At 40.7% G+C, this 25,138-nt stretch overlaps 1 protein-coding gene across 1 annotated transcript; it reads right to left on the bottom strand.

The window, feature by feature from the left end:
• Positions 1-398: 398 nt before the first annotated feature.
• LOC121533163 (26S proteasome non-ATPase regulatory subunit 12) lies at positions 399-8,514 on the bottom strand. Its single transcript, XM_045212970.1, has 11 exons — positions 8,289-8,514; positions 7,564-7,623; positions 7,297-7,425; positions 6,912-7,019; positions 6,627-6,731; positions 4,054-4,203; positions 3,528-3,662; positions 3,141-3,253; positions 2,498-2,672; positions 2,179-2,256; positions 399-1,043 (listed from the first exon to the last, which is right to left on the bottom strand). Exons 1-11 carry the CDS (start codon positions 8,412-8,414, stop codon positions 834-836), a joined length of 1,389 nt encoding a protein of 462 aa, XP_045068905.1. The 5' UTR covers positions 8,415-8,514; the 3' UTR covers positions 399-833.
• Positions 8,515-25,138: the final 16,624 nt, after the last annotated feature.

Below are 25,138 nucleotides of genomic sequence, written 5' to 3'. Positions count from 1 at the left end.
TACATAATATCCGATTGCCTTTACTTTTGTATAACTGCTATATTTCTATTTTCATATGGATATAACTACACAGTAAGGTAGAAACTGTCAACATCTTGCATAAGCTCACCAAATAAGTATTGATTTAGTGTCCGCTGTGCGTGGAGTAACATTTACAGTTATCACTAGATGGCTACAGAGGATCCACAACCTATCAAACCAACAACAAAAAGCTGTATCTGTCAGGTTTGCATTTCACAGCTTTTAAATAAGTATTCTTAACTTGATCTGACAACAGTTAAATACAACTCTGTACTAATCCAATTTTCTGTTACAATACTCAACAAAATACTTTCCATTATGCCAGGTGAGAATAGTTTGTTTACATTGCGAAGTAGACATAAAAAAAAGACGTCAAGAACTTACAGCAAATGTTTTAATACAGCAAGTTGCACGCAAATGCTCCAATACTAAATCCCTTATAACGGTTACATGAAAAAGAGAGTTGGAACAGGAAGGAAAACATTTACAGTGTATGCCCCTCTGTGGTCTAGGTTCTAGAACAAAGCACATGCCCAAATTGTGGTAGATAAAATTGGGACACCACTCTAAACAGTGTAATTTGTATTCCATCGGTGGGACGAGAGATAGTAACAACATATGGCCTTAAGACTTGTTCATTGTAAATGCTTCAACTTTGCTGACCATAAGAAACAAAAGGGAACTAGGTGTGATGTGGTATTTGATATTCCAAAAATTGGGGTGGTTTACATTGGAATAACGGTTCATTCATCAATTCAGAAAAACTCAAAAGTAAAGGAAAAAAAACAAGAAAACAAAGCACTCGGTCCTCATCACTGCAGGTTGTGGATCATCTCCTCTTTGGCGATGAGATGTGTGGTTTTGTTGACCAGGGACATGAGGGAGTTCAGTTTGTGGGACCAGTCATTGAGCAGGTCGTTGGGGTCCTTCGGTCTCTGGAAGTTGATGATGCCGGCTAGCCTGTCCACCTTGGCGTAGATGGTTTTGTTCACCACCAGGTTGGAGAGGAACTCCTCAGACTCCTGCAAGAGATGTTAGAGATGTTAGAACCTGTGTCTTCAAAGACCATCAATAACTAATCACACATTTCATTTAGGGTACTATAGTACTTCTATAGATCACTCCAAAATATCTGTTTTTAACACTTCAAAATCAAGTTGAGAATATGGATTGAGCTCAACTGTAGACCACTTTTAAAGGTAGACTCAGCGAAAATTACGTTGCCACAAGGAGCACCGCAGATATTGCAATGAGCGAGATGCAAGACTTCGCTCTCACAGTCACACACACTATCTGTGCATGTGCACAGGTTCGCTTCACGCAGTTACAGCGTGGTAGCAACGGGACCAAAACAGTATTATTATTATTATTATTATTAGTGGAGAAGTTTAGCCTTGCACTTCAACGCTCTTAGTTATTGCGGAAATTGACACACTATGCTGTTTACTTTGTCCATTACGTCATATCTCTGAGTCTACCTTTGATTTTACCTTTAATGTATGAAAATGTCTATTATTTTGTATTTTTTAGGATCCCCATTACCTACTGCTAAAGCAGCAGCTACTCTTCCTGGGGTCCAGACAAAACATAAAACATGACATAATACATAACATTAGTAGACAAGTACAGCATAGGGACAGAACTACATACAATAAAAATACACGCTTTCATCCATTCCTTTGCTCTACTGTTACAATTGCTTTGTCTAAGCAGGTTCTGACATCCTAATCTCACAGCATCAGTTGTTCTGTAAACACCAGAGAGAATCTCACATCAGGAGCCATCAGTGTCCTTGGTTCTTCCGTAAGCATTTTGTTGGACGGTGTATCCCGTACATACGACTAACAAAACATGAAACTTGACGTCAATACTATGCATAATCATGTGATTCATAGATGCTATTGAATGCAAGTGCAACACACAAAAACGGAAATGCAACAATCATATGGAGTTTCACCGAAGTCGTTAACTCCTGTTCAGTTCCCCTGGCTTGAACAGAGCCACATCAAATCATATGGAGCTGTACCGAAGTTTCAACCTTATTTTGGAGGGAACACTATCCCTTTAAGGCTGCATTCATTAGGGTTGAGGAACAGTAAGAATTCCATTCCCTGCCAAAAATTTAACAGATGTAAAGAGTAGATTGGGGGTGCTTACATCGATGGAGAGGTCCAGGAGTCCAGCCATCCTCTTCATTGTGATCCTTGTGTAATATTTGGCCATAATTCTTATATTCTGAGGAGAGATTAAGAAAAACACAAAAATAAGCAACATAACATAGTTGGATTCAAAAATACCAATTATGTGAAATTATTCTAGATGTGAAAGGGACGTTTCCAGATCATTTTCAGCAACCATGTTCCATCGAAAGACAGCTTTGTGATCCCACCAGACCCTTTGCTAAAATGAACTATCCCACTAAAGTAAATCTGTGATATTCTATCTATAGATGAAAGCAGTTCCATAAATGACTTACGTGCTCCACCACTCTATTCTTGAGGTCCTTCCACCTCTTCTCGCCCTCCTCTGAACAGTTGAATACGTCGGTGGCCGGGCTGTCGGGGGAGCCCTCCCTCAGCTCCTTCCCATAATCCTCCACCAGGGAGGCCCAACGCATCAGCTCCATGGTGGTGAACTGCTTCAGGAGGTCCCTGGAGGGAGAGGTAAGAGAGAAACCATGATGAGAGATTAACCACAGCACGGCAACTGGTGCCACCCCACAATTATATGTAGTTGAGGCATCAGAGTTTAGCCTAGGTTTCACCGTACCACAATTGTCAAGCATATGCAGTTGGGAGCTTAGTAGGTTTCACCATTGGGAATTGGCTAGGTTATATGGTACCTTGGTGAATATATAGTTAATTACTGTGTTACAGAATTGGATGATGTGCTAGGGTGATGAGGAATATTGTGAAACAGTATTGAATACTAAGATTTTTACTAATTAATCATCTCGAGGTTACATTCTTCTGATGAGGAATATTTTGGCATTGCTGATGAGAAATAACGTGTTATACCATGGAAGATTTTAAGGAATTAACCATCGACGCTAGATTACATTCTTGGTATTTGAGGGGAGAAATGAAAGCACATGACTATAATGTGATTGAATGTCTTACTTGTATTTGGGGATTTCTTCCAATTTCTTGTCTTCGTTGATTCTGTGCACCAGGTCGGACTGCTCATTGTCATAGGGAGCCAGTATCACGTACAGCACAACACTTTTCAGGGCCTGGAACAGGAAAGAACATTAGAGTTATATTGTTACGTATTTTAAATGTAAAATCTGTAACGTCTTAGTCCCCTGTGAAGGCAGACCCAATCTTAGTTCCATTTACGCCAATCAGTGTGTAGTACACTCGCTAAGACCCTCCCACCAGCTCCTGCTGCCAGAGCAATATTTTTCCAGAAACAAAATCTACAGCTTGTGCCGTTAAAAGGCATCAAATCATATCAAAAGACTATCATCCTGAAGCCTAAAACAGTCTTCTGAGACCAGTGTTTACCTGCTGCCATTTGGAGCCATCCTCCAGAATGCAGGGGGTATCGTAGATGGCACGGTAGTGTTTGCAGATGGACAAGTAAGATCCCTCGTGCTGGTCTACTTGGATCATCAGATTGTAATACTTCAGCTTAGACTCCTAAGGAAAAATAATGACGTAAATGGTTAATAATATTGCAGCTTGGTTCTTAACTGCTATGATTGTTCATCGGGACCAACGTAGACAGCCAAAACAAACAGTAATTTTTTCGAAATAGCCGAAAAGAAAATCAGATTTCAATATTTTGTCAGGAAACGACAGTGAACGTTCTGATTGGAACATTAAATGTTTAGGTAGTTCCTCCTCCCCAATAGACAAAAACATGGTTGCATCCCAAATGGCACCCTATTCCCTACATAGCATACCCAGAGCCCTATGGGCCCTTGTGAAAAGCAGTGCACTATATAGGGAATAGGGTGCCATTTGGGAGGGAGCCCATATCATAACACCCAGCCTGAATAAACTCTTCGGCTTTGCTTGCTTCTCTCACCTCAGTGCCGTCCTCTGTAAAGAACTTGGTGTTGATCTTCTTGCTGATGATCTGGGTGCGGATGTAGTCCTTGACGGCGATGCACAGCCTCATTTGCTCCAGGATGAACTCCACCTTCTCTTTCTTCTCCATGGAGCCGTAAGTCTCCACCTGTAGGGTGAAAGAGTGCATGTTGTCAGAGGCAGAATGTTATACCCTAGCCCTGGGTCGTGTTCATTAGGGCATGTCGTAGCAAAACGTTACTCATTCGGCAAGTTCAGATAATACCACTCCATTTTGTGCCTACTGAACACGGCCCAGCTGTGCTACATCACAGCCTGGACTGGGAGAAGAATGGTTTGTGAACAACTGTTGTAGTGGTTCTGCCATCAATAAGGACATACTGATGAAGGGCGTAACACTTCACAGACACCAGATTTTATTTAGAATAATTATGGTGTCTCAGACAACTTTCACTGAAATGATTAAAGGGAAATGTCACCAACACCACCCCAACATCAACCTATGTGAAAATGGTGCGTTTCTATGTTTTGTAGTAGGAAGATAAGTGTTTCCAATGACATCATCCACCAATTAGTAGGCAATGTCTACTCATAATTGTTTCAAATCACACGATGCACACCGATGATGTCATTGGAAGCACTTATCTTCTATCTTTTTTACTACAAAACATAGAAACATACCATTTTCACATACAGTTGAAGTCGGAAGTTTACATACACCTTAGCCAAATACAGTTAAACTCAGTTTTTCACAATTCCTGACATTTAATCCTAGTAAAAATTCCCTGTCTTAGGTCAGGTAGGATCACCACTTTATTTTAAGAATGTGAAATGTCAGAATAATAGGAGAGAGAATTATTTCTTTCAGCTTTTATTTCTTTCATCACATTCCCAGTGGGTCAGAAGTTTACATACACTCAATTAGTATTTGGTAGGATTGCCTTTAAATTGTTTAACCTGGTGAAACGTTTCGGGTAGCCTTCCACAAGCTTCCCACAATAAGTTGGGTGAATTTTGTCCCATTCCTCCTGACACAGCTGGTGTAACTGAGTCAGGTTTGTAGGCCTCCTTGCTCGCACACGCTTTTTCAGTTCTGCCCACAAATGTTCTATATGATTGAGGTCAGGGCTTTGTGATGGCCACTCCAATACCTTGACTTTGTTGTCCTTCAGCCATTTTGCCACAACTTTGGAAGTATGCTTGGGGTCATTGTCCATTTGGAAGACCCATTTGCGACCAAGCTTTAACTTCCTGACTGATGTCTTGAGATGTTGCTTCAATATATCCACATAATTTTCCTTCCTCATGATGCCATCTATTTTGTGAAGTGTACCAGTCCCTCCTGCAGCAAAGCACCCCCACAGCATTATGCTGCCACCCCCGTGCTTCACGGTTGGGATGGTGTTCTTCGGCTTGCAAGCAACCCCCTTTCTCCTCCAAACATAACGATGGTCATTATAGCCAAACAGTTCTATTTTAGTTTAATCAGACCAGAGGACATTTCTCCAAAAAGTACGATCTTTGTCCCCATGTACCGTTGCAAACAGTAGTCTGGCTTTTTTATGGCGGTTTTGGAGCAGTGGTTTCTTCCTTGCTGAGCAGCCTTTCAGGTTATGTCGATATAGGACTTGTTTTACTGTGGATATAGATACTTTTGTACCTGTTTCCTCCAGCATCTTCACAAGGTCCTTTGCTGTTGTTCTGGGATTGATTTGCACCAAAGTACGTTAGTCTCTAGGAGACAGAACGCGTCTCCTTCCTGAGCGGTATGACGGCTGCGTGGTCCCATGGAGTTTATACTTGCGTACTATTTTTTGTACAGATGAACGTGGTACCTTCAGGCGTTTGGAAATTGCTCCCAAGGATGAACCAGACTTGTGGAGGTCTACAATTTTCTTTCTGAAGTCTTGGCTGATTTCTTTTGATTTTCACATGATGTCAAGCAAAGAGGCACTGAGTTTAAGGTAGGCCTTGAAATACATCCACAGGTACACCTCCAATTGACTCAAATGATGTCAATTAGCCCATCAGAAGCTTCTAAAGCCATGATATCATTTTCTGGAATTTTCCAAGCTGTTTAAAGGCACCGTCAACTTAGTGTATGTAAACTTCTGACCCACTGGAATTGTGATACAGTGAATTATATGTGAAATAATCTGTCTGTAAACAATTGTTGGAAAAATTACTTGTGTCATGTACAAAGTAGATGTCCTAACCGACTTGCCAAAACTATAGTTTGTTAACAATAAAGAAATGTGTGGAGTGGTTGAAAAAACTAGTTTTAATGACTCCAACCTAAGTGTATGTAAACTTCCGTCTTCAACTGTATGTTGATGTTGGGGTGGTGCTGGAGATGATTAATATGAAGTTGAATTATTTTTTTTTTATATCCTTTTATTTGATGTCAAGGGGATTTGGCCGCCAGTTTGAGTTCTGCACTTGTGCCTAACGATTCAGTCCAGTAAGTAAAAAAGCTTAATGTAACATGGATGGTTGAAACCGCTTACCTCCAGTCTATAAGAAATTGTGAAAGCTGCCAAGGAATGCCAGCGAAAGCCCTATAACCCTTACCTGCAGCTCTTGGAGGATTGCTGCGGCCTCTTTGACCTCGCCATGCTGCTCCTTGATGTTTGCCAATGTTTTGGTCAGCCTGGCCCGCTCAATCTCTACATAGATCTGAGTGAGGGAAACAAAGCCATTAACGCATTTGAATTGCATGGAGACATGACTTACGCCCACAAGAGTACAACAAATGTTTTAGGCTATCTGAATATGCATGATTGGTGGTATCATCTTACTGTCATTTTAGGATGATCCAAGTAAGGCTAATCAGAGAAAGTTCATGACACCATGTACCTTGCCAGCGGTCACTGTGCGTAGTGTGTCAATGAGTCTCAGCTTAATGGTCAGGTCTGTCACGGTATCTACGTACTTGTAACATTCTTGCACCATCTTAGCAACAGCCTGAGTAGAGAGAAACAAAGCAAAAGAGAAGGTTCTATATCGAAAGATCTAACATCAGTCAACACTTTACTGAAGAAAACTTTGTTTTGATGGCAAAACACCTTAACCTACTGATGCACACCTGGGGTGTGTTCACGATAAACCAAACAGAATGAAACGGGACCTACATTAATTTGTCCAGTAGAAACTTTTATTGCGTTGCACTAATGAATACACCCCTGCCTCAATGTTTTCCCTTCCCTTAGTATCCATTCAAAGAAGAAGCCCCAAGTCTCACCCCTTTGAGCTGACTCCTCCTTTTAGAGAGCAGCATGATGTTTTCATTCAGGGCGTCCATGTCCTTCGCTTCATAGCACATCTGCACAATGGCCACCAGGATTCTGGAGGTTGACACCATGTCAGAAGCCTGTGTGGATGGATAAAAAGACGACAATGTTACTCCCAAAGATAGCTATGTGATTAGTCAGAGGAGTATGATCATCGTTTAATCTAAATGAGTGTGATGTTTAATTAGAAATTAATGAATGAATGAATTCACGCTCACCGTTCTTGTTTGCTTCTCCAGCGACAAGAGGCTTTCAACGGCCTCCTGCAGCCTACCTTCCTAGAAGAGCAGAGGAGAGACATCTTACAGTCAGGACAAATGACAGACAATTCTTACAAAGATCAATTTAATGACCACACATGATGAAATTGCGAGATGGATGACCAAAAATACTATTGAAAACTGTATCATCCATAATGTCATTGATGATCAGTCTGGTTTGGGAAAGCCAAAGATGTCAACAACACATTTCTGTCAGCTTTGACGATTCAAACTTCACTAGCTAGCTAGCTATAACGTTAGCATATTTCTAACTAAAGTAAAGGGGTCTTCGAAAAACAATAACTGTGGTACCTACGTTAGCTAACTAGAGTAGTTGGTTGATAGTCTAAAATCCGACTAACAAGACCAAACAGCTAGCTAGCATAACACAACACCAAGAGCGAAGCTACTGTACTACAGTCTGTAGCCTAGGTAGCTAGAGACGCTACCTGAAGAAAAAAATAACAGTTGCCACATAACTAACTAATCTAGATGTATACCTTACACGTAAACCGACTCAATATTTGTGATACTTTGTTATAATACAGTCGCAATGTTGCCTATTATTACAAACAGCACTTTATTTGCTAACAAGTTTCCGTTAGCTAGCTAGCGATTTTGCTAACATTCGTGTTGATGCACCATGACTCAGCCAGCGCTGGCCTCATTCATGCTCAACTTACTTTTGCCATTTTGGCACACTCCGGTAGACGTGTATCTACAGTTGAACTGTAGTCAACCTCCATCTTCACAAGCTTGCCATCTGATCTTTCTGATCGCTCCACCTCTGCAGACATGTTTTCCGACATCGTAAATTGAATACTACGGCGAATTTACAAGTGAAATGTCTGCTAAGTGCTAATTGCTGATAGCCCGCTGCTGTTGTGTCAAAACTACAGGAAGTGAAGGAAAACCGGCCAATCACAATGAACTGCAAAGGCCACCTAAGCTGCCAGAAGGACCCAGAGAAGGACCCTAAAACATATTAATTATTTGTGTCAGGCGTTTTGACAGTCAAACTTTAGTTATTCACACAGCATCCCTCGCTCTCAATTTAACCTTTCCAGCTGTCCTCACTGATATTGTTTAATATTTTTTCCATTAATAGGTTGTTGATGGGGGAAAACTGTACTCAGAGTGACACGTTATAATTTCCAGAATTATTTTCTAGGTTATTCTGGTATCTTTTTTTAAGGATTAAAATAGTAGGCCACGAACAAAAAGACCCCTGTCTCTGTGAAGGAGGTGTGTTAAGTAAAGTGAATGTAAACCCAAATATGTTACAAATTGTCTAATTGACGATGATGATGATGATGATGATGATGATGATGATGATGATGATGTAGTCTGGAGGCCATCCTTCCAAATCTCATCTCATTGACTCAACCATCAAAGTTTCAAGACAGTTGTGCTCTATTGGTAATAGGGTTCCATTTCAGACACAGACAGTCCTGTTTTAAAAAACAATGAGGGAGAGATAGTGAGGAATGTGTTTTCTTTGCAAATGGCTTAAATCCAGGCTCTGTCGTAGCCGGCCGCGACCGGGAGACCCATGGGGCGGCGCACAATTGGCCCAGCGTCGTCCAGGGTAGGGGAGGGAATGGCCGGCAGGGATGTAGCTCAGTTGGTAGAGCATGGTGTTTGCAACGCCAGGGTTGTGGGTTCGATTCCCACGAGGGAATCGAACCCACAAAAATATAAAATTATAATGTATGCACTCACTAATTGTAAGTCGCTCTGGATAAGAGCGTCTGCTAAATGACAAAAATGTAAATGGAATGAGAACATTTCCCCACCTACCCAGGGAAAACCTCTCTATGCACTTTGAGATTATTCAGTATAATGAAAAGTGGTTTACAAATGTCATGAATTATTATTATTATTATTATTATTATTATTTTTATTATTATTATTATTATTAAACCAACTGGATAGAGAACCATGCCTCAGGAAGCCTATCATATTGAGGTACGATTCTGAAAAATACTGCCCACTTTCACACTATTGACACAATGTTGTGAATAATTCACACTAAATTCATATATTCATTCAGTTTCTTTCCTGAGCTTGAAATGTGAACATCACTTATAGTGCCTTCAGTAACTACTCATACCCCTTGACTTATTCCACATTTTGTTGTGTTACAGCCTGAATTCAAAATTGATTAAATATATTTTTTAATTCACCCAATACCCCATAATCACAAAATGAAAACATGTACAAGCTTCCTTTTTTTCACTCTGTCATTTAGGTTAGTATTGTATAGTAACTACAATATTGTTGATCCATCCTCAGTTTTCTCCTATCACAGCCATTCAACTCTGTAACTGTTTTAAAGTCACCATTGGCTCATGGTGAAATCCCTGAGCGGTTTCCTTCCTCTCCGGCAACTGAGTTAGGAAGGACGCCTGTATCTTTGTAGTGACTGGGTGTATTGATACACCATCCAAAGGGTAATTAATAACTTCACCATGCTCAAAGAGATGTTCAATGTCTGCTTTTTTATTTTTTCCCATCTACCAATAGGTGCCCTTCTTTGCGAGGCATTGGAAAACCTCCCTGGTCTTTGTGGTTGAATCTGTGTTTGAAATTCACTGCTCAACTGAGGGACCTTACAGATAATTGTGGTGTGAGGTTCAGAGATGAGGTAATCATTCAAAAATAATGTTAAACACTATTATTGCACACAGAGTGAGTCCATGCAATTTATTATGTGACTTGCTCGTTCCACCATTGGGGTGCCAGGACAGAGAAAATCTTTGACTGGGCTGAGCGGGAGCTGACCCCCATAGGGGTGGGAGGGCCAAGAGACCAGAGGTGACAGAATGGATTGCTCGGGTTGAGGTGTAGGGTTTGAGCATAGCCTGAAAGTAGGGAGGGGCAGTTCCCCTTGCTGCTCCGTAGGCAAGCAAAGGGGTCTTAAAGGGGATGCAAGCTTCTACTGGAAGCCAGTGGAGTGTGCGGAGGAGCGGGGTGACATGGGAGAACTTGGGAAGGTTGAACACCAGGCGAGCTGGATAAGTTGCAGGGGTTTGATGGTAAAAGTGGGGAGCCCAGCCAACAGAGAGTTGCAGTAGTCCAGACGGGAGATGATAAATGCATGGATTAGGACCTTGGATTTGAATGGTGAACATAGAATGTAGCAGTATGTTGCTGCTGACACATAGGCTGAAACAATGAATGAAGGGGTATTGACTCCAGTTTACCAGCAGATGTCACTAGGACATGACTGTTCATTATTTGGTTTCATTCACACAGTTCATTGCTTTGAAAGATTTCCCTCTGACATATATTCAACTCATGTAGGTCAATGATTTTCCTGCACCGAGGAGAGGCTGCCCCTAAGCGCTGGCCTAGGATCAGATTTCCCCAACACAGTCTAAACCTCAACAGCTTGAACATTAAACATGGCCTGTATCAGGTCAGAGAGGAGACCAAGTATGAAATAATGAAAATAATAATGAAAATATTGTCTGAATAAAACAGGGCTGGAGAGGCATCCAAATATTTGCAGGATCCAAAAGCACTCATTCAAGTAATGTAGGGCAAATATCAACAGTACCGATCAAGCCTCCATCGATAACAACCTTGTCATCTTAATGATGGAGTTGTGTCTCCAATAAACTGCTTGAGAATTCATTTGATTACTTTTATAAGCATAGAGGTTTAAAGTTATATGGAGAACGAGAAATCCATTCTGAGTGTGACCATGCAAATCATAATGAGGACATTTGTACTGTATCATCCTGAATCCACCCTTTGTTACCCTGTACTGAAATGACCTGAGATCCATTGACAGACTGGAGATGAAACCACATCCAGCACTCTCATCAAACACACGGCTGAGAGCTTGAGTCCGACCCATGCCCATTGTCCACTGCTGAAAAGTGGGCCACAGGTATTGCGTAACATGACTTAATTTGAGGATGTTCTGAGCTGGAGCTTTATGTAGCCATGGTCCTATATACAGGGCTATTGTGTGCGTTGAGACGGTCATATATCTAACATAGAGCCTAATCCCCTTTCTAATCAAAAACAGATGTTATTCAAATGTTGGAGTTACATCATTATTGTAATGTTGGTCAAACTACAGACTAGATCACATGAAAAGCTATTGGATGTGTCCAAAATGGCATCCTATCCCCTGTATAGTGAATTACTTTTGACCAGGGCCCATAGGGAATTGGGTGTCATTTGAGATGCAGCCATTGTTCTTGTCCATTGAACCAAATTGGCACAAAGACCTATAGACATTGGACCTGGGAATAAAGTCCTAAAAGATTAAACCATATAACCAAGTCATATTTCCTGACACATGCAACTGGTTCATTTATTCCACTTCTAATTGCTTGATCAGTTTGATATTTTGTTGGAAAATAGCCTATAAAATGCATACTTTTGATCTGTTTTATTATTATTGGTAATTCTGTCACCATAGCTTGTTGGAGAATAGCCTTTAGGCTAAGTACATTATTTGTATCTGTTATTATTATTTATTTATTTCCAATTAGACCTTGGTTTCTAAGAAATGCATGTTGTCAGAATTTCTTTTTTTTTGTAGGCCTACATCTCTGTCATAAGGCCTATAACTAGTCTGCGCTCCAGCAGGTATATCTCACTGGTCATTCCCAAAGCCAACACCTCCTTTGGCCGCCATTCCTTCCAGTTCTCTGCTGCCAATGACTGGAACGAATTGCAAAAATCTCTGAAGCTGGAGACTCTTATCTCCCTCAATAACTTTAAGCATCAGTTGTCAGAGCACCTTACCGATCACTGCACCTGTACACAGCCCATCTGAAATTAGCCCACCCAACTACCTCATCCCTATATTGTTATTTATTTTGCTCTTTTGCACCCCAGTATCTCTATTTGCACATAATCTCTTGCACATCTAGCATTCCAGTGTTAATACTATTGTAATTATTCTGCACTATAGCCTATTTATTGCCTTACCTCCATAACTTGCTACATTTGCACACACTGTATATATATTTTCTGTTGTATTTTTGACTTTATGTTTTTTTACCCCATATGTAACTCTGTGTTGTTTTTATTGCACTGCTTTGCTTTATCTTGGCCAGGTCGCAGTTGTAAATGAGAACCTGTTCTCAACTGGTTTACCTGGTTAAATAAAGGTGAAAAAAAATTTAAAATAAAAAAAAAATTATAATAACACTGTTATGGCCAAGTCAGGCCAAAGAGCCATGAACTAGCAGTCTATGGATTATGGACACAGAGTCATCAAAAACCGTTATTTAGGCCTAGGTAAAATAACAGACTACTCAGGCTGCATAGTCGAGTCATGTAGCCTAGTCTTTTGACGGGGTTTCATGCACTTTCTAGGGAAGATAATAGTTCACGCTTGAATAGAACCCAAGACAATGCAAGGGAGAGTGAACTCTAATGTGCTTGCTTTCGCGCTCCTTGTTTCCTGCCCGCGTGGTTTGTGCTGGCTGCATTTTTCCGTGGCAGCAACAAAGTAGCTCGTCGTCGCACTGAGTTAGAAACGATAGTCAAAGGAGGAGCTCGTAGCATTTGCTTGAATTTTTTCACTTCCTAAGATAGGACACCGCAACATAAAGCTAGGCCGATGTAAAGAAGACTCGTATGTGTAGGAACACAGAAGAGTGAGGAAGAGCACATTTTAGCCTAGTAGCCTACGCAAGGACGGACCTGACCCTCGCTTTTTTAGATAAACCTCGATTTTATTGTTTGCTATGGTTTGAGAAAGCTGCAGTTTAAACAATTTGACTGTTTTGATACCGCCCACTTTTGAAAGCAACATCTGCTTGGCAGATTTTCAATCGAATCACATGTATTTCGCTGAGGGCATATCCTAGTAAGGTACAGTTGTATGCTTTTTTTTTTTTACCCACGTCCTGTCCGGAATAAAAATAGGAGAGGATAGTTTTTTTAACGCTGGCCGTGAGAAATTCCTAGTGAAGATTCCATTCGTTCCGATGAGACAAGACAACTCACGGTGGTCATCTGTTTTCAAGGCAATCCACATGCATTGCCAAATTCAGCGTTTTTATTAGCTAAAGCTTTGGTGGTCATAACTTGTTAGACAGGTTACATTGTAAAAAAAGAAGAGACTTATTAAAGAAGATGTTGCTCAAGGAATACAGGATATGCATGCCGCTGACTGTTGAGGAGGTAATACGAACAATTCTGTAACATTGTAGCATGTAGTTATCTATCATTGCCATTGTTTGATGATGTTTCATATTTATTTTGACTTAAAAAATGAGATATTGTCAAACAACATGCAACTTGACTGTCAGCTAACTTTCTTGTGCGAGAAGAGGAACATATAGGAAGGGCGGGGTGGAGGTAACATTTTATAAATATATATGTTTTTTCTTACAGTATTCTGTAACATTGTAGCATGTAGTTATCTATCATTGCCATTGTTTGATGATGTTTCATATTTATTTTGACTTAAAAAATGAGATATTGTCAAACAACATGCAACTTGACTGTCAGCTAACTTTCTTGTGTGAGAAGAGGAACATATAGGAAAGGCGGGGTGGAGGTAACATTTTATAAATATATATGTTTTTTCTTACAGTAAGCCTGCCTAACCTTTCCACCCATAGCCTCTATTGTCAGTCTATTTGAAAGTAAATGCCATGTCCATATGTAATAGGTGCCATGTGTGATGAACACACACACACACACCAGATCTGCTTATTAGACTACACCTGAGAAAAACGATAGACTGTAAGTAAGTTAATCACTTATAATCTGCGATTAACATATAAACACCCACTTATGTTTTCAGCAAGCTAAAGGTAATTGACTCAAGCTTGATATTTAAATAGTATATGAGTCTAGAGGAGGTCAGTAGGCTACTGTTATTTCTCAATGGCTTTGATACTGTACCACCAGATGGGGCTGTTGTAACTACCGTTTATAGCGTATAGCCTAGTAGAGTATGGTGAATTAAAATCAATAAATCAATAATGATGACACTGTAATATTGCACCATAACCATAATCGAATAGGTCACTCTTATGAACATTCTTAATAATAGGTTGCTATAATTTGTGGACTACATTGTAGGCCTAATGCTGTTTTATGTTGCTCTAGCATAATTCTGCTCCTCCTCGAGCACTGTTGGGTGCACAATGCACATCTTTATGCAAAGGAATGAGCAGCACCTCCCCTAAGAATCTGTTTAGTTACACTTCATTCTCAGTTAGTCATCTCTGCATGCTTGTAGGTCTCTGTGAAAAGGGGGAATCTTTCTTCTCTGATCAGTCAATGTGTCAGGCTGTCCTCCATCTCACACTGTTGCCTTGATAATATAGTTCTAGGCCTGCATAGCTGTCACGCTCGTGATGTCTTCAATGTCAATTGTTGTCACTCATGTTGATTGCATTTCTACATTCCTCCTGCCTTTGTCCGTGCCACATTGTCCATTAGAAATGCATGAGTGTTGATCGGTTTTCTTAGAACACTGCTATTCCAGAAATTCTAATGTGTCTATAGGCCTATTTATTGCCAATGTCACAGTCATGCCTTTTTAATTCTACACAACACAAGCCTCCGGTCTTCTTAGAATTACAACCCAATGGAACTCAGGCCTCATTTAAAACCTTTACTTTCCATAAACTCCCTCAACATTTAATAACGAGTGTCAGCCAAAACACTTTATGTGGTATCAGCAGTGTCATAACAGAAGGACAGGTTCATAGGTTCATTGACTGAGGGCTCAGTTTCTCTGTTTGGCATTAAGCAACACTTTGTCTTCCAGCGTGGGTTCAAATCAGCACCCAGTCAGTCATTTCAACAGTCACTTTGACCTAGAGGATGGTCAAAGTGAAGACAGTGACTGAATCGTTTTTTCGTTGTGAGTCTGGGAAGAGATTAAAATGATACATTTGTGTGTTTTCTCTTCAATGATCTATTTATCACTCAGACACTAATAGCTTGCTGACTAACATGCAAAATAGCGTCACTGTAGGCACTCAAGGCATGAAGGCGTTGCTATGGAACAGCACTACCGTAAGATGTAAGGAAGTCACATATTTTTAAAAATTGCTTCTGAACTTTGTGTGTGTGACTCAACTAACCTGTAGTGTACTATGGTATGTAAGGGCAGAGAGAATATAAAGAGAGCGCTATCTTTGTCTCTTGAAGTGTCCTTGTCATAGAGTCAACACATGTGAAGGAGTCATTGGAAGGGCACATAACGTTATCAACCATGACAGTTGCCACCCAATGTCACTACCATTCAGTTCTCACCTTGACTTGTCATCGAGAAGATTGCTTTCTTTCCTTCTCTCATTCAATCACATTGCGCTTATCATGACTGTGTGCGTTGAGTTGGGAGTCGTCCATGTCTCTGATAACATGAATGGCTGCTTCCTGACCGGGGGAGGGGTGTATTCGCTTGGGGAGGAAGTGTCCTCAGACCAGATATCTTCTCTGGCCAAGTCTGTTTTGTCTGAAAACCCCAGGGCCACTGGCTTAATGAAGTGTGTGTGTGTGTGGTAATGGGGACATACGAGGTCACCCCTCTCTTTGCATTGTCTCTTTCTGGGAAGTGATTGGCCTGGCTCCGGCCTCTAGTGACATGTTACCTCAGCATAGTGCAGTAGTGTAGATGGTGATACTAGAAATGTGTCAGTTTATTATTGTGGAATTTTACACCTTGTTTTTACAGCATGTTTCTATTCACGAAAGCATGTACGTTCATGTGTTACTACTGTGGGTTGTTTGGATAACGTATAAGAAAAGTTCTGTGAACCCCAACTCCTATCATATCCTCCACTGTCTATCTTCACTTGACAAAGTCACCTAGTTCCACCCACACCAATCAGATCCTGTCATCCTTAGGCACATATCTTAGATCAGCTTACCCACCCCAAATCCTAACCTTAACCATTAGGGAGGAAATGCAAAATTGACCTTGGCTCAGATTCTAGGCCATTAACGTCATGCTATGCCATTTCCCATAGTCATTTATCAGGCACCACGCCTGCTTATTCCATTCAGAGGATGGAACAGTGATTCATTTCAGAGGACACAGACAGGCTAATGAACTATCTCTCAAGATGTCACTCCTCCCATCTAGTTCCTACAGATCTGTTGGCATTGAAAAAGGTGATGATTCATCATTCTTACCTAGGGCAACAGTCATTTAGCAGACGCTCTTATCCAGAGCGACTTACAGAAGCAATTAGGGTTAAGTGCCTTGCTCAAGGGCACATCGACAGATTTTTCACCTAGTCGGCTCGGGGATTAGAACCAGCAACCTTTCGGTTACTGACACAACGCTCTTAACCACTAAGCCACCTGCCGCCCAATACTCAATACTTACTAATGTTGCAGATATGTGATACTAATGGGTGTATGACCTTAGGCATTTAGGAAAAATTCACTATAAGGTGTCTCTAAGAGCTTATCCAGGATTAGTTTACTCCAACCCGGTAATGGTAACTTTAATCATCAGGAAATAAGATTAAATGACCTCAGAGCAGTGTTTAGGGCCAATTGCCACCTACACCAGAAACCTTAAACAGTGATTCAGGATCATGGACATCCTTAGAAAGACATGTTATGCATCCCAAATGGCACCCTATTCCTTATATATAGTGCACTACTTTTGACCAGAGCCCTATGGGTATAGGGAATAGGGTGCCATTTGTGATGCATCCACAGTGATTCATTCAAACACACCTTGTGACCTCATAGCAGCCTGTTTCCTTTCCTGTTGTGAAGGTTTTAAAATAGCTGAGATGCAGTTTTCTCTATCCCTTTCGAATATATATAATTAAATTAGTATTTGCCGTGCTTGAAATTTCTCTGCTTTCCAGCTTCGGCAATAACTGGAGGGATTATAGCGCTGGTCTGACGTAAAAGTTTATAATCCTCACTAATGCTAATGTTGTGGATGGTATTAATTGCAAAAAATAGAATCCAATTCCTTTTTCTCGTTTTGGGACATAAGCTCTTATTCAGGACCATCTGTGTGAGTAGATGTGAATAAAGCCCAAAGGTGCAACAACTGTCTATTTTTACCCCCTTTATCACCGAGCCATCTCACTCTCTGGCAGAGAAGGGGATTTGAGGTAGTGGAGAATATGTGTTTAATTTTAATATGGATGGCTGCTAGCCATCACAGGGAATGTACTCTATAGAAGTGGATCATAGAAGCTCATTCGTTTTCGTGTATGTTATGTTAGTTGATGAAGGATGATGTGATATTCCCAAAACATTGATGTAGAAAGCATCTGTGCCTATCAAAAGTCAATTAGCAAAGTTAATTGTAACGTTGATGAAATTCTCTTGTGACCCTTTGAGAGGTCCTCTATCTTTCTGCTTTAGTGGCACGCACGCACACACACACACACACACACACACAATCACTCACTACGTCAGTGTTGTGGGTAGGGCTGTGTGATCAACCATCATCCATGTGTGTTAGCTTGTCTTCTGACGATTTATCATTAGCAGTAATTTATGCAAAGTGATTTACAGTTCACACATTCAGTAAATATGTAGCCAATGTGGGAATCAAACCTCATAACTGGTGTTGCTAGCACTATGGTCCAACCATCAGGGCCAACAGAACCAATAAATTCCCGCTACGGTATGGCCTAATGAACATGACCCTGGCTTCATTTGAACTAACATCCCCTGAAATTAGCAGGGGGATTTCAGCTGGCTCTCATTCGGTGTGTCAAACGCTGCTCTCCGTGCCCCATCTGCTGTCTACGTTGAGTTAATCAGCCGCTCCTTTATCTTCCGTCTGAATTGGGATTTAGCCTCCCTCTCGGCAAGCTGCTGCTTTTGCCTGATTGCTGTCTTGTTCCAGCCTGGCATAGAATACTACTCCCCTGGGCATTGCCAATCAGCCCTGTGCTGATAACTAGCCACCACAGTTGTAGTAATGTGAAACAGGTGTTATGCGTTCCATTGGTGCAATGTTACTGAACATTACAAATTAAAAAGGAGTGTATTCTAGGCATACAGTATTTTTATACAGTTACCTCAAGGGACTACTTTCTCCAACGAGGCCCATGGGGTTTTTAATGGCTGGAAAGTAGTTCCGTGGCCTCAAGTTGCCTCATCATGATGCGTCTCCCTCCTCCCTCCACATCAAGTTTCTGTAAAGACTTTGTTAAACTTCCTTTAAAGGCTCTTTATCTCGATGGCTTGTCATTGTTAGGTCCCCCAGCCTGTTTCCATGACGGCGGGAGTTAATTTAATAATAATTATAGAAACAGACATAAGAGAGAGAGAGAGTGACATAGATAAGGAGACAATGGCAGACAGACAGAGAGAGACAGCGAGAGGCAACAAGAGGCAGACAGAGAGAGAGAGGATCATATTGAAATGGAAGTCAGTCTCTTTCATGGCTGTCGTCAGTTTACGGCACAAACTTGAAAAAGACTATTCCCGTGGGTGTTTACTGTCAGGGTGAGATGAGAATAGCGATGTTGCGAACATCACAAGGTGTTGTCAAGCATGTTCAGAAGTGTAAGAACCAAATAACCTCGCTACTCAAGAGGTTGTCTGTCTTTCTCGCTGCTTTTTGGGAGTGTGTCCTAAGGCTGTGTGTATCAAGCGTCTCAGAGAAGGAAAACTGGTGGTCATCTCCATGTAAAAGGACCCATGAGCACCAACACGTTTATAGGAGCATATCATATTTGGTGTCAAATTAAAGCTACAAGTCTATATTTTTGGGAAATAAAGGTATAGATACATTTTTCAACCATTTTCCATTCTGAAAATTTTTAATAACCAAAGGCTTTGATTTCTGGTCACACAGATGGAAAATGCCAGGCCCAGCCAATTAGAATGAGTTTTTCCGCACAAAATGACTTTATTACAGACAGAAATACTCCTCAGATTCCGCAGCCGGATGTGGAGGTCCTGGGCTGGCGTGGTTACACGTGGTCTGTGGTTGTGAGGCCAGTTGGATGTACTGCCAAATTCTCTAAAACGACATTGGAGGCGGCTTATAGTAGAGAAATTAACATTAAATTCTCTGGAAACAGCTCTGTTGGACATTCCTGCAGTCAGCATGCCAATTGCACGCTCCCTCAAAACTTGAGACATCTGTGGCATTGTGTTGTGTGACAAGTGCACATTATGGCCTTTTATTGTCCCCAGCACAAGGTGCACCTGTGTAATGATCATACTGTTTAATCAGCTTGTTGATATGCCACACCTGTCAGGTGGATGGATTATCTTGGCAAAGGAGAAATGCTCACTAACAGGGATGTAAACAAATGTGTGCACAACATTTGAGAGAAATAAGCTTTTTGTGCGTATGGAACATTTCTGGGATATTTTATTTCAGCTCTTGTTGCGTTTATATTTTTGGTCAGTATAGAAATACATCAAAACTCAATAATGTTGAAGTAAAGGCCCCTGCCAACTAATATAACATTTATATTTAATTTTGCAGAAATTGTTTGCCTTCTGTAAAGTTTAAGAAATATTGCCTTGTGTCTTGTCATTCTGTTACCAAAAACCCACATATCTTTAAAATATTTTCTAATTTCTCTCCCTCATGAGGAGGGAGGATTATGAAAGTTCACAGAAGTAACAAGCAAAGGTAGACCTACCCATTAGTTACAGTGTTTGTACTGATAACAATTTTGTTTATGAATTATTAAGTGTTTAAAACGCATCACTCCAAATAGGTAACAGTGACCAAAAAATATTTAACAGGATGACTGCAATTGAATTAGCCACAATGGGAAATCATAGTAGTCACAAGTTGCAGTAGAGTACAGCACAGACCAGTAGAGTATAGTACATTAGAGTACAGTGGAGTACAGTACAGTAGAGTACGGTAAGGAAAAGTAGAGTATAGTTCAGTAGAGTACAGTTCAGTAGAGCACACATGAGTAGGGTACAGTATAATGAAATATATACTAGTCTACTCTACTAGATTGTACACTACTTTTCTTTACAGATCTTTGAATCTGTGCTCTACTGTACTAAACTAAACTCTACTTTTCTTTACTGAACTATACTCTACTCTACTTTTCTGTACTGTACTTATGTAACATATCATAGCGGACACCCCATTCTTTCTGCAGACATCTTTGAAGTAATTCAAAGTAGATATTTAACAGAGGTTTTGGGAAACGTGGTCACATAAAAAAAAGAGGGAGATTTTATGTGTTTTAGTGACATTTTCAGTGGCAATTGTTAAAAGTAGACTTCTGCATATACAGTACCAGTCAAAGGTTTGGACACACCTACTCATTCAAGGGTTTTTCTTTATTTTTACTATTTTCTACATAGTAGAATAATAGTGAAGACATCAAAACTATGAAATAACACATGGAATCCTGTAGTAACCAAAAAAGTGTTAAACAAATCAACACACCAGCTTCATGAGATAGTCACCTGGAATGCATTTCAATTAACAGGTGTGCCTTCTTAAAAGTTAATTTGTGGAATTTCTTTCCTTCTTAATGCGTTTGAGCCAATCAGTTGTGTTGTGACAAGGTAGGGTGGTATACAGAAGATAGCCCTATTTGGTAAAAGACCAAGTCCATATTATGGCAAGAACATAATATGCAAAGAGAAAGAACAGTCCATCATTACTTTAAGACATGAAGGTCAGTCAATACAGAACATTTCAAGAACTTTGAAAGTTTCTTAAAGTGCAGTCACAAAAACCATCAAGCGCTGTGATGAAACTGGCTCTCATGAAGACCGCCACAGGAATGGAAGACCCTGAGTTACCTCTGCTGCAGAGGATAAGTTCATTAGAGTTACCAGCCTCAGAAATTGCAGCCCAAATAAATGCTTCACAGAGTTCAAGTAACAGACACATCTCAACATCAACTGTTCAGAGGAGACTGTGTGAATCAGGCCTTCATGGTCGAATTGCTGCAAAGAAACCACTACTAAAGGACACCAATAAGAAGAAGAGACTTGCTTGGGCCAAGAAACACGAGCAATGGACATTAGACCGATGGAAATGTGTCCTTTGGTCTGGAGTCCAAATTGGAGATTTTTGATTCCAACCGCCGTGGCTTTGTGAGACGCGGTGTGGGTGAACGGATGATCTCCTCATGTGTATTTCCCACCATAAAACATGGAGGAGGAGGTGTTATGGTGTGGGGGTGCTTTGCTTGTGACACTGTCTGTGATTTATTTAGAATTCAACGCACACTTAACCAGCATGGCTACCACAGCATTCTGTAGTGATATGCCATCCCATCTGGTTTGGGCTTAGTGGGACTCATTTGTTTTTCAACAGGACAATGACCCAACACACCTCCAGGCTGTGCAAGGGCTATTTTACCAAGAAGAAGAGTGATGGAATGCTGCATCAGATGACCTGGCCTCCACAATCCCCCGACCTCAACCCAATTGAGATGGTTTGGGATGAGTCGGACCGCAGAGTGAAGGAAAAGCAGCCAACAAGTGCTCAGCATATGTGGGAACTCCTTCAAGACTGTTGGAAAAGCATTCCAGGTGAAGCTGGTTGAGAGAATGCCAAGAGTGTGCAAAGGTGTCATCAAGGCAAAGGGTGGCTATTTGAAGAATCTCAAATCTCAAATATATTTTGATTTGTTTAACACTTTTTTGGTTACTAGATGATTAAATATGTGTTATTTCATAGTTTTGTTGTCTTCACTATTATTCTACAATGTAGAAAATAGTAAAAATAAAGAAAAACCCTGGAACGAGTAGGTGTGTCCAAACTTTTGACTGGTACTGTAAGTGTATGGTTTGTTCAACTTTGCAATCAATGGTCTTTCCTTGGCATACATTTTAAAGTGAAAAGGTGAGTCTCAGCGTCACTCTGTTACCATGGAATTGCCCTGATTTAAGATCAATTTGGCCTTTTAGATCACAATGAATAAGATTACATGGACAGGGGGGACCTGATCCTAGATCAGTCCTCCTACTCTGAGACACTTGATCCATACAGCGCCTGGTTTTAAATTGTCCATTAACAGTTAATTGTGAATATTCAATGTTGTGTTGATGATTAGGAAATGGACCTAACATTTTCCATGGGTGGATCGGTGCAAGACACAGTTGCGATCTGGTGTAGATGACAGTGTTGTGATTTGATAAGATGCCATTTGTTGCTATTTGTTGCTCCAGCAGAAGTACCATCATGGCTTTTGCTAGACCATTATCCACGGATGAGGCCTCCTCTCATTTCCTCGATGGTGTGCGTGTGCGTGCGTGCGTGCGTGCGTGTGTGTGTGTAGCCTGCGGAAGGCTATTCCATAGCGCCTCTGCAACATGAGATCGTCACGCGATGGACAGAATCCATTTCAATTAACTGGAGAGCGAACACACACACACACTATCACGTATGTATGCAGTCTGTACACATGTCAATGCACAAGTGGCCATACTATAACATAGCAGACACACATGCGCGCACACACACACACACATACACACATACACATACACACATTCTCACAGATGCACGTTGTTGTGGTTTCCATACTAGGCCCATTCATCCTACAGTAGCTGTGGTCTGTCTTTAGCGTTTCCATTACAGGTCTCTCTTTCACTCCCACAGCCTTTCGTGTCAGACTTTCATTTAAAAATGACTTTGTTATCAACCCCAATACAAACATCACATCATTCACATTCATAATTCAGCACTCTTGTATTGACTAAAGACAATCAAGCAGTCAACCAAGTTGTTATTTTACTGTACCTTAAATCACAGTACACTTTGACAAGCCATTTGATTTCCTTGTAATATTAAAAGGGTCATACCATGCTCAATTACATTATTTGTGCACCACGCTGAATTTTAACCACATCTTTCCATTATAAATGATTGAGAAGAGTCTATAGGGGAGCTGGGAACTGAACAAGTAAACACGCACGCACACACACACACACAGACAGGCTGAATCCATTGATTTGGGATTGAAATTAATAGAAAATGAGAAGACAATACACACTGTATAAACATGTCCTCATTCTGAGAAATATTGGCTCCAGCAGGTAGCCATTGACAGTGTAATAACAGTCGGGCTAAGCCACATCTTCAAAGAGTATTTTGGACAGGAGGGACGGGCCCTTTGGCTTGATGAGTTCATTTGGAGCTTCCGTTTCACCATTATTGTCTCTCTGTTCTTTCGTTTTTGTTCTTGTTCTCTGTCTGTCTGTCTGTCTGTCTGTCTGTCTGTCTGTCTCTTCTTGCTCATTTTTCCCCTGTCTTTCTCTGCTTTTCATTTCTCTCCCTTTCTCTGCTTTTCTTTTAAGGCTGACCCCAATTAGTTGATTGGTCGATTGTTTGGTCGATAGGCTGTTGGTCGACAAAGATTTCATTTTTTGGGGCACATGAGACACCTGTCTGATTTGCGTTCATCTCAGTGAACTAATCCATCGCGGAGGCCGAGACTAATCCGCGGGGATGGCACAGTCCAAGAAGAAAGGGAGTGTGGCTAAAATGCACAATGCACTTCTCTCTCTAGAATGCGCTCTCTCCTGCCAATTTGTGCACATTCATTGTTTCATAACATCGTGTGAATTGTTTGATTGTTAGTTTCTATCAATTCCCCATTAATTCCTATAATTTCTAATCTACAATGTTTGTTTGGTTATGGTCATTTCTGTTAATAGATTCAATATATTATTATTCCAGACTTTTACTGTTCTCATTGTCGGAGTGGACACATTGTTTGCAGAGCGCACAACCTATGCTACACTTGTGAGACTTTTTTTGTTGGTTTATGTCATTCCATTTACCAGTTTTGTCAATTTAGTAATTGTCTTTTTTTTTGGAGCGCTCCTGACAATGTTGAGTAAGGACGCACACCTGATTACGCATAGATGTAGGCCTATAGGCTAAAATGTTCCCATTTGGGGATCTGATAATATTTCTGATTGGCTTAACGCACCACCACTAATGAGCTGTGGAGCTTCTCAAAGTAATGTTTTCTTCACCTCAAACAGCAAGCAAACAAAGTATGTTTTTACATCCATTGAGAATGACAATAGTTCCTCAATGTATTTGAAAAATATTTCCAGCTCTCTCCCTTTCAATAACCACTCAGTGTGAAAGGGAAAAATGTCATGCTCTGATCCAGTGGAAACATCATAAAATACCTGATGACCTCTTATCCCTTGCACAAATAGCCTACAGCTGTGTCTGTCCGGAGCTCACTGGCATGGGAAACTCTGAGGGCCCAGAATATTTTATACAATGTTGCAAGTTTGCTAGAAGAGCTTTAGGCCAGACCCAAGTTGATACAATTTTTCAAGTTCGGTGCAGACAGCCCATGCATAGCCAATGTGGTTTATAGGATATTTATTTTTATCAGGATATTTTCTACCTGCAGGCTGCAGTGTTTTTATTTGTTGGCTTTATGTAGGCTATTTGTACATAGTTGGCAATGGCAATAGAAGTAACTTTTTGGTTTGTATCATTTTCATTTAGATTTGTATAGAATTTTGATTAACCACATAACAATGATTTAGATTTACGAAGATGTTATTATAAATGAAATTAAACTGTTCCACGAAAATGTGCATATGAAAACCATAATTGGGATGCAGATCGGTAGAA

Source organism: Coregonus clupeaformis, unplaced genomic scaffold (genome assembly GCF_020615455.1).
Source record: "Coregonus clupeaformis isolate EN_2021a unplaced genomic scaffold, ASM2061545v1 scaf0066, whole genome shotgun sequence".
Lineage (NCBI taxonomy): Eukaryota > Metazoa > Chordata > Actinopteri > Salmoniformes > Salmonidae > Coregonus > Coregonus clupeaformis.
This window is presented reverse-complemented; position numbering and strand designations above follow the sequence as displayed.

Coding starts and splice junctions, on each gene's coding strand:
- LOC121533163 (XM_045212970.1), bottom strand. CDS start 8,414: ATGTCGGAAAACATGTCTGCAGAGGTGGAGCGATCAGAAAGATCAGAT. Junction 2,673..3,140: donor GAAGAAATCCCCAAATACAA/GTAAGACATTCA, acceptor CTCTCCCTCCAG/GGACCTCCTGAAGCAGTTCA. Junction 2,257..2,497: donor AGAATAGAGTGGTGGAGCAC/GTAAGTCATTTA, acceptor ATCTCTCCTCAG/AATATAAGAATTATGGCCAA.